This window comes from Melospiza melodia, chromosome 2 (assembly GCF_035770615.1).
Source record: "Melospiza melodia melodia isolate bMelMel2 chromosome 2, bMelMel2.pri, whole genome shotgun sequence".
Taxonomy (NCBI): Eukaryota; Metazoa; Chordata; class Aves; order Passeriformes; family Passerellidae; genus Melospiza; species Melospiza melodia.
The window spans coordinates 78,627,474-78,638,040 of record NC_086195.1 but is presented as its reverse complement, the minus strand read 5'-3'; the positions used below and the strand labels follow the sequence as shown (position 1 = coordinate 78,638,040).

The 10,567-nt window shown below is 41.0% G+C and overlaps 1 protein-coding gene across 1 annotated transcript; it reads right to left on the bottom strand.

Moving 5' to 3' along the window:
- Positions 1-640: 640 nt before the first annotated feature.
- On the bottom strand, positions 641-10,189 carry RAB39A (RAB39A, member RAS oncogene family). The gene is made up of 2 exons (XM_063148962.1): positions 9,867-10,189; positions 641-3,796 (listed from the first exon to the last, which is right to left on the bottom strand). Exons 1-2 carry the CDS (start codon positions 10,187-10,189, stop codon positions 3,370-3,372), a joined length of 750 nt encoding a protein of 249 aa, XP_063005032.1. The 3' UTR covers positions 641-3,369.
- Between the last annotated feature and the right edge of the window lie 378 nt (positions 10,190-10,567).

Here is a 10,567-nt window from a genome sequence, read left to right as displayed (position 1 = left end):
TTTGAGCTTAGATTGGTCAGTCTATTCCATACTGAAGGCATAAATGAACAAAACTAAATCTAAAGCTTTTCCTTGGTTGATTCCTAAGGTATGAGGCTAGTTTCTGCTTCTTACATGGGATGGATACAATTATGAGCAAGCCAAAATATCTTAAGAATTCATATGTAAAATATTTTAATGAGGAAGATATTTACTCTTCTTTTCAAACTTAAAATAAAGCAATGGAAGTTTAAACATTTTAGGAGTCCAAAAGAATACTTTTTATCCGTTCATTTGCCAGGCCTATGAATCCAAATAAAACCTTTGTCAAGGTTTTTCAATATTTTTCATTTCCTAACTGGGATTGACCAAATCTTAATTTGCAAAGTTTGTGTTTTTTTATTAAATATTTTCTATTTTTTTAAATTTGGCTACCATGTAAGATTTACCTAATTGCTGTAATTTCTGGGAATTTAATTCTGTTGTCAATATTCATGCTTCCTTGGGGAGAAAAAGAATATATATATGCACGGAACTATTACCCATTCCACAGCTTATTCAAGCTGTTACTTACATATCATCTTGCAAAGCATCTGAAAAGAAAATAACGCATTTTGACAAATTATCTGTTTATCAGACATTTCTATCAACTGCAAGTGTGTAGTGAGAAGACACAGTAGTGGTTTAATATAGCACAAAGACAGACAGTGTTTGAAAGTACATGTTAATCTACATTTTTAGGAATTACAAATAAGACAACTATGTGTACAGTACTTTAAAATGTAGTGAACTTCTCTTCTAGTTGCATGGCCAATACCAGTTCCTTACACAGTTGAATCTGGTTAAAAGCTCTATTCCCAGTGTAATAAACGTGACACCACAGGTACAACATTGACAACAGAGATTAAGGCTCTGCTCTGATGATTGTTTCTCTGTGCATACCTCCCCTCCACTCCCCTCTTCTCCCAGTCCTTTTACCCCCAGTACAACCCAATTTTTTCATACAGAATGAAAAGCTCATTGGCTCCAGAGTATTCAGGAAGAAAAATTAATGATACAAGACTTTAATCTAAAACTAATGAAATATGCAATGAAATGTAGATTCACAGCAATACCTGGCACTTATAAGGCTGTTTTAATTTAATTTTTTTTTGTTATTGTTATTTGGGTATGTCAGAAGAAACCAGTATCCACATCCCATGATGGTAAACACTCAAAACCAGGTAGCACACAGAGGATAGAGTCCAGGACTGAAGATCATATAGACTGATTTGGTTTCAGCAGTTTTTGTAAATTTAAGGAAGAACAATCATCTCTATATTTGAGATACAGAAGGTGAGGCACAAAACCCTCAAATGCCTTGCTCAGAAAAACACAGTGAACCAGTGGTGGACTTTGGATCTGGTGACTCCCTAGTCACTGATTTGTTAAATTAAATTAATTAATTAAACAACAAAGATATCTTCTGAGATGCACAACATAAGCCTCATATCATAAAGAAACGAGTATCAAATGCTTGCAGCCTGATTCTGCACTACCTTTTGGCATCTGTAGTCATGTTTGCTTTGTAAAGAGGGCTTAAAATACCCTACAAAGTTGATTTGGTGTCAACACACGTAGTTTAACAGAAAATCAGGTTCACAGCAATTACTCTCTGGCATGCTGAGACTAGAATTATCTGTCCTATTTGCTAATGAATTAAGGCAGATTCCTGTTTATATTAAGGCCTCTGTATCCTTCCATAATAGTGTAACTGTGCCTCAGTGCAAGTAAGACTCAGGCTTTAGAAAAACTTTAAGTTCTAGTTCCCTTTGAAGTCAATGATTTTAGTTGCCCTAAATGTACAAAGTAACTGGAACCAAACAACCTGTCTCCATAGTACAAAATATTTGAAAAAGGATTGTAAAAGAACGTCAAAGTAACCTGAGAGAAAACCAATCATATGCTTGTTGAAGAAGAAAATTAGATTAGATAGACTTGCTGCCAGATCTTGAAAAAGAAGAATTGTACATGATAACACACTTTTATATGAAGATAACTGGCTTGATGTTTGGTGGCTATAATTATGCCAAATAAATTGTAGATGCTTATTAACTCTGGAGATCAAGTCATCTTTCATTCCACTACAAAACAATAGAAATAGATTTATTTGGTATTTACGTGCTAGACCTAGTTTGCATAAAGCTAATGTGTGTTATATTCAGAGGAGTAGAAAGATGACTCCAAGCTCAGTAAAATGCTACATGATCACAGATTTCTCCTACTGTTGTTATTAAAAGCTATTATGAGTTTCTTTCTTAGGAGCTCTCTTACTTTGCTCTCTGTAGACGAGCATCATTTTAGAAATTCTTTCCTCTCCAAATGCTCTGTTTGTAACAGTTTTAGTTTAAAACCTTCCATTTTAAAACAAGAGTTTAACATTTGCTGGCTAAGAATAAAACTGTCCTTTCTCTATTCAAATTTAAGGCCTGGGTCCCCATGGGTTGCAGCACTTTTTAACTATTTTTACTTCTAGTTAGAAGTGGGTTTCTTTTTTAAAGCTAATGTGGAAATTGTTTGTGTAAATTAACGTGATTCTGTAGGCATCAATGTGACGATGATAATTACCCAGCTGAGGATCTGGCCACTGAAATGCAACTCCAGTGATTGGGAAAGCTGTTTTGTACACAAGTCAAATAACAGCTGGATCATATGTCATGTTATGTTTAGTTTCATTGGCAATTCAGAAAATATTTAATAATAAATTCCATTGTTTCTATTCCCCATTTTCGTATACAAATAAATCATCTGTTCTAAAACATTCTTTTTCTTTAATAAGGCTTGTACTCATTGTCATATCAAAAGTGTTTGCTATTTGAGCAATCTTTCAGTTTGCTTTCCTTAGAGTTATATTTACTATCAAATTCTACAGCATTCTAACTTTAATGGTCATTAGCAATCCTGCCCTTGAGTAAAGCATCACATTAAAAAAGTATGAGATATAACATTTTCTTGTCCAAAGCTAAGGCAGGATGAACAACAGTAATGAAATCATCTGATCCTCATCTAACAAGACTTGATTTTAAACAGTATTCAGAAAACAAGGCCCAAGTGAAGATGTTGTCATGATGGTTATTGCACTTTCTCAGTGTCTTGCTATAGAACTAGGTTTTCCTTTAGCAATATTTAATTTATTTTCCTGAAGACCACACAAAGTTATGTTGTACTCTGTAAAGAAAAAAAGCACTTAAAGTGTTATGGATTATAACCTTGACAGAAGGATACAAAACCAAATTACCGTTCTATGACTCAGCTATGCCATGATCTAATGTTGTTTCAAAATTATTTTTCTGTCATTTAGATTGGCATCATCTTCTAAACACCCCATGGGCTCTTTGGCATGCTACAAACTCAGCAGATGCACTGTCTCCTGGGCTTTACAGCTTCTTCTGATGAATGTACAACATTTGGAACAAAGCCGCTCTTGACACCTTCCCATCCATCTTGTATTGAGATTTCTCCATTTTTTACAAGTTCGTAGATATCTCGGGTAAGAATTGTAAAGGACTCTTCAACGTTTGTGGCATCTTTTGCTGAAGTTTCTATATACTTCATACCACAGTCAGATGACAGTTTTTCAGCTTCTTCTCTCGTAACCTCGCGCTGTGACACTAAGTCACATTTGTGTCCTACTAACAGGAACACAATCTGAAAGGGCTGCACGTGCATTTTTGCTTCTTCCAGCCAGTCCTTCACATGCTCAAACGATCGTCGATTCGTGATGTCAAACACTAGCAGGCCACCCACAGAATTGCGATAATAAGAGCGTGTTATTGATCTGTGAAGGGGAAAAAAGAGAAAATGGAAAATTAAAATGCATTTTCATTTTATTCATAAAGCAATTACTTTTCCATATGGAAATGTGTTTTTATAAGTTTTATTAAATAACTTTCCTTTTTTAAAGCTGCTTGAAATTTATTAATTTAATGTACTAGACTATTATTTTATTTCCTACATTCAAAATTCACTTTCTAAACATTCCAGAACCCAACACCTCTAGGGCAAATATTGAATGCTGGATTTTTCTGTAAAGTAGTCTTTATTAGGAAACTGTGGGACATGTTCACAGAAGCAAAGATATATACTTTTGGTATAAAGTTTGAGTCCTTCAGCTTCATATAAACATGTACTTCACTTTGTTCTAAACAATTATTTCAGACTGAAATATGTACATATATGTCAAGAAACCTGGAGACCAAACTTGCCAATGTTCAAGCATATCCTTTTACATCCTTGCAGAAACATTCTTTAAAAGCTAATCATAACTCTTTGTGCATGCAGAAATCAACAGGTAGCAGGCAGAGAAAGGAAACTCCCAGAACAAAACTGTCCAAAAGTTTTGAGTGAGCTGGGCAAACACAAACTAATTACAAGAGACACATCTACCTCCAGCATCTCTCTCACAGAGAAGTTCAAAAGCTCTTTCTATTTTATAAATTTGCAATTTTTTGGCATGAGGGCTGGCAAGAGTTATTTTTACTTTTGGGCCCTCTAAGCTCCAGAACATTCACTGGAAGGAATTTTGGAAATAGAAGACTCTTCTTCTGGTTGAAAAAAATTTCAATGTGCTTTAGAATAAGGAAAAAAAGTTAGAATGTAGAGAGATAGAGTAAAAGATATAGGAACGAAACAATTATTTTCAGTCTCTAATCATGAGCAAGTAGGAGAGAATGGAGAAGGTGAGAAGAGACACTTTAAAGGAAGTGACAGCTTACCAAGGAATGTACACAAGCACTTGTTGCTGGCATAAATACATAACTAGTGTATATATAAGTATTCTCCAAATGAAATGAGAAGCACAGTTTCTAAACAGTCATTGTTTGAAATCATAACCTAAGCTAAGAATTAATTCCATTTTATCTCATGATTCTGAAGAGGATGCTGACGCCAAAAACTCAAAACTTTAGCAAGCAGGATGAACTGTACACAATAGCACAACTTTTCATAACAGTAGCTCCCTCCAATTCTCAGTTCATCACATTTCATACAGTCTTTAATGACAATTTGAACACAGAGGCATGATTAGCAGCAATAGTCCTTTTACAGATAGCTAAGTGCATAGATAAAGAAGACTTAGATTTCTTGGCATATCCAAATTAATTTCGCCACAGCAAACAGCATTTGAAATTGTTTTATTTACATAAGAAGGAGGGGCTGTTTCTCCTAATGCTTAGAAAGATCTTTCCTATATTCCCAGTAATAGAGTCCATGCAGTGTCTCTCTGAATGTGAAGACAACAGGATCTTAACCTCAGATTAATTCACAAGGCCTGGATATGAAAAATGGCACACTGTTTCACAAAATTGTTTAAGAACATAAGTGAAGAGTGTCATATCTTGTGAAGTATTAAATACAGGTACTATAAAGATCTGTTTCTGTTTTTCCTAACCATTTTTTTTCCTTTAGAGTGTCTGCAAACACAAATGAAGGCAGAAAAATAATTCAGATAATTCTAGTAAGAGCAAATGTGGATGACAAAAATGGGATTTGATATGGAGAGGTAAAAGCTAATAAAACCTACTTTCATTAAGAAATAAAAACAAACCCAAAATAAAAAACCCAAACAACCCTGCTCCCACCCCAAACCTTGAAAACAAAGAAATGCATTAGCCAGGAAAGATAGTAGGTTAGTATTGAAAATGCAATGCATCACCTGCCAAGTATTTCTATATAAAAAGTTGTTCTATCGTTTATCTATAAACTGGAGTACTGAAACTCAGCCCTCTGCATGTTTTTGGATACTTACACACAGCAGTCAGTACCCTCATCTCTTGCAAGCCCCTTCATTAGAGATGTGCTAATTTACAGTAGCTGATGATCTAAGCCATTATATTGAATTATGTGTATGTATTGCTTTTATTGGAGATGACTAAAAAGTATCCTGTAGCTTTGTGCTGTACATCACAAAAACTGGGTGAATATATTGGAGAGACAACAGTCATTTTTTGTGTACTTCTGATATGTATAATTTGAAACTACTTTTCTCATTACCAAAAAAAATATTTGTGTAACAGAGAAGATTTAGAAAACAGCAATTCAAGAAAAAAAGCAACACAAAATTTTTTAAAGAAACATCAATACACACAATATCATCTTAAGTGGTTTTCTAGAATCTGAGAAAAGGATCACAGAACCACAGAATCTTTTAGGCTGGGAAAAATCTTTAAGATAATTGACTCTGATTGTTAATTCAGCACTGCACTGTTCAGCACTCTACCACTTCCTTGAGCTGACACACCTACAAATATTTAAATAATTCCAGGGATGGTGATGCCACCACTTCCCACACAACCTGTCCCAGTGCTTTTACACTTCATGAGCCAGCAGTGCCCTGGCAGCCAGGAGGGCCAACCCTGTCCTGGGGGCATCAGGCACAGCACAGCCAGCTGGGCAAGGGAGGGGATTGTCCTGCTCTGCTCTGGGCTGGGGCAGCCTCACCTCCAGGGCTGGGGGCAGTTCTGGGTGCCACAACATAAAAAAGACACTAAACTATGGGAGAGTGTCCAAAGGAGGGCAACAAGGGTGGAGAAAGGCTTTGAGGGGAACCCATGTGAGGAGTGGCTGAGGTCACTGGATGTGTTCAGCCTGGAGGAGACTGAGGGGAGATGTCATTGCAGTCTGCAGCTTCCTTGTGAGGGGAGAAGGAGGGGCAGGCACTGATCTGTTCTCTGTGGTGATCAGTGACAGGACTGAGGGAATGGCCAGAAGCTGTGTCAGGGGAGGTTTAGGTTGGATGTCAGGACAAGGTTCTTCACCCAGAGGGTGTTTGGGCACTGGAACAGGCTGCCCAGGGAATGGTCACAGCACCAGCCTGGCAGAGTTCAAGAAGCACTAGGACTATGTTCTCTGGCACATGGTGTGATTCTTGGGGTCATCCTGTGCAGGGTCAGGAGTTGGACTTTGATGGTCCTTTTGGGTCCCTTCCAACTCAGGGTATTCCATGGTTCTATGAGTCTTTGTATAATCACATCAGACTATGGCTTTAGGGAGGCTTTAAGTCAGTGTTTCTTTTTATTATGATCTTACTGATCTTTACCAGATGAACCAAACTTTCACTAAAAGCTTTACCTAATTTTGAAGAGTTATTTTTATACTATGACTAAAGACTACATGGTAATGTAATAATTTTGAAAATATATATTGCTTACTGAAAAAGAATAGGATAGTGTTTTATTTTCAAGATGTACTAGAAACAGAATGTGTCTAATATCCTGGTCTACTAAAAAGTGGGTTAATGGAAGCATCCCCACAATATTTTGCCCCTACTGAAATGAACTCTCAGTCTTAGCACCACGAGCATTTTATGGCATTGGAGGTTTCATGACTTAAATATATTATTTGATTTAAATACAGGAAAATTATACAAACAAACAAAAACCATGGCAAAGTAGATGATGTAAAACACAAACAAAATAGCAGATTGCTGTAAATGACTGATCTGAAGATAGAAAGAAACTGAGGATGTACCCTTCATTTACGTTAATCCGCATTACAGACCTGAGTCTATACTAAGCAAGTCTGTAGGTTCTTGTTCTAGTAAGATGTTAAAGGTGTTACTGACTATGTTGTTATTGTCCATGTGGCACCTCAGACAATGAGAGAGTCTGCTTAGTGATGCCTGATTGATGTCAAAATTAATATATTCAATAGCTGCTATTTCAGGGCATGTTAAAGATGATTTGTAAGTCAATGTATAAAATCCTGTTAAAATACGGAATCATCAGTGAGCTAGAGACATGTAAGAATTTTTCCCAAATAACTCCTCCAAGGAAGTACATGACATCTTTCAAGAGAACGTGATGGCAGGTGTGTCACATCTTCCTTTTCCCCTGGGAGTGTCCCTAATGCCTGGGACCAAAAGAAGGGGGTTATTATGCAGCCAGTAGTTTTCCCTGCATGCAGGGAACTCCCCAGAGAGCTTTAAAGACAGGTTTTACCTCCTCTAAAATCCCAATGCAAGTGAGCCAGAGCAGAACTGGAAATCAGAACTGCAAACTGCTTGGTGTTCCCCAGTATTAGAGAACTTCTTGGAGTAATTAGCTCCTCCCTAAATCGTCTTTTCTTGTGATCTGTAATGTTCTCCATTAGCAGAACAGAATGCAACATTGTAACCTGTGGCGTAAGGTAGTAAAATATTTATAATTTCTTTGACTAAATGTAAAACAGACTGTACAATAAACACTATTATGTTTAGTACATCAACTGACAAGAAACTGTCTTAGCAGAAAATCAAATGCAAATATTTAAAACTACTTTCTTCAGGCTGCATCTTCTGAGTATTAGGAAAAACACAGAGGTAAATTTAAGAGCAGCTGGCTGCATGACTCATCAGTGTATATTCCCTGAGCATTCCGGGGTTAAAGGACTGCCATCATTTGATTTTAAATGTATGCAAGATTCTGTGTATTTGCATTTCTTTAAGTTGAATGTCTTGTCATTGGCCATCCTGGTTATTTGTCAGCAAATTCAATAATTTACAAGTATTCTACATTCTGTCTGGAATGCACAGAGAGTGAAAAATGCCAAGAGCTTTCCATTAACACTGTTAATTTCTTTGCTAACCCTTCAGAAGCCTACCTGAAAAAATACATCTGACTCATGCAAGCCCAGGAAAGTTGTTTGTTGTTTCACTCTAATGGTTATTATAAAGAAAAAAAAGTTGTTGTCCTTCAGTAAAACAGTGCAATCCACCTCTTCAGCTGGGTGTGGGCATCTGCACAACTGTTGCAAGAGAAGACAGGCAGTTCAGAGGAATTGATTGTGGCCAGTGAAGGGGCCCATTTTAATCCTCCTGCTAGTGTTCCAATAACAACAGGTGTGTGGTCACAGAGATGGGCTGTGTGTTTGCCCATGCCATGAATTCATATCTATTGAACCCCAAGTCCAAACTAAAATCCATGCACAACTTGCCTGAAGTGGCAAGCACTACAGATACAACAGAGACACAAGAGTGAGTGAGTGACAGTATCAATTTGCAAACTGGGAAACGACTGAGACTTTTCTGGGGGAGGAAAAGAGGGTAGTTTTGCTACTGTTTGTAACAGAGGGGACAAAGGAGAATGTTTAATACTCAGTGCAGCATTTGAGCTAGTTTAACTACATTATAAATGCTAGCAGTATTAGTGAAGAGTTCTAGCAACAAACAGCTCACAGCAGGTGCAGAAGGCAGACAAAACACTGAAATAAGGGACTCTAGCTGACTGCCCAGTGGCTTCCACGCTGCACTGGCTGCACTGGTGCAGACAGTGTTGCTGTGCTGGAAGGCAGAAGAGCTGGGAGGTGGCCTGGTCTCCAGATTGCTTGGGAGAGTTAATGGCAGAGTGAAATACTGCAGGGGAGGATGAGTTCGGAGGTGATGACAAAGTAAGAAATGCAGAGTTCGGCAGAGGCCTCTTGCAGCAACAAAAGAAAAAAACGTGGAGGAGGGATTGCCATGGTAGGTCCAGGACTTCAGAGGAAAAATGAGGAAGGGAAGAAGAAACAGGACAAGGCCACTTGTTACCCTACAGTGCCAGCTGGAAGGAGAAGGGTAGCTGTTACCTGGTGCGTCTGAAGGGAAAGGGTGTGGAAGGAAACTACTGGGAAGGAACTTGAGGGCACTGAGGCAAGAAGGACGGTGGGCCACAGGGCTAGGGCCACTGGAGGGCAACGAGATGGAGGACTGCTTGGGGCACAGCAACCAAGTGGGTGCAGGGAAATTTTGCTAAAGGGCAAGGCAAAGTCCTTAGGGCCGAGGATGTGTCGGATGAGGAGGGTACAGGGCCGGGAGGGCAGCAGGGTGTGCCCGGAGGCCGACAGATTTGGGGAGAGGGCAGGAGAGGGTGTGGGTAAGATCCCAGGTCCTGTACCTGAACCGCTCCTGCCCCGCCGTGTCCCAGAGCTGTAGCTTGATCCTCTTGCCGGGCTCGATCTCTACCAGCCGGGAGAAGAAGTCCACCCCCACGGTGGGGTCGGAGTGCAGCGGCCCCGGGAAGCGGCCCTCGGTGAAGCGGTGCAAGAGGCAGGACTTGCCCACGGTGGAGTCGCCCAGCACGATCAGCCGGAACTGGTAGATCCAGATCGCCGCGTCCATGGCGGCCCCGGCCTGGCCCGGCTCTGCCTTGGGGCTTTTCCTGGGGCTCCTGCGCGGCCGGTGCCTGCACCGCGCCCCGATCGCCCCCACGCCCGGCATCGGCGCGGCGGGCGGGCGGCGGCGGGCGCTGCGCGGGGCCCGGGGCGCCGCTCCCGCGGGGGCAGCACGGAGCTCCCGCGCTCGCCGCTCCGGGCGGGGGCCGGGAGCCGGGTACCCCCGCCCCGCTCCCGGGGCTCCGCGCCGTGCTCCCCGCCGGCTGGCCGGGCGGGGCGGGGCGGGGCTGGCGCTGTCCCTTCAGCACCGCGCTGCCCCGCTCCGGCCGCGGCTCCGCGCCCGCGCTGCCCCCGCTGCCCCGGCTGCTCCCGCCGCTCCCGCCGCCCCGGCCCTGCCGCCGCGGCCCGTGCGCGCTGGGGCCGCCTCTGCCGCCCGCTGGGCGGTGGCGCGGCCGAGCCGCCCGCCGGGGCCGCCCTCCCACCG

What these genes read in the sequence shown, in the direction of transcription:
- RAB39A (XM_063148962.1), bottom strand. Translation starts at nt 10,189, where the DNA reads ATGCCGGGCGTGGGGGCGATCGGGGCGCGGTGCAGGCACCGGCCGCGC. An exon ending in GCGGGGCAGGAGCGGTTCAG is followed by an intron (nt 3,797 to 9,866) that starts GTACAGGACCTG and finishes TCCCCTTCACAG; the next exon opens with ATCAATAACACGCTCTTATT.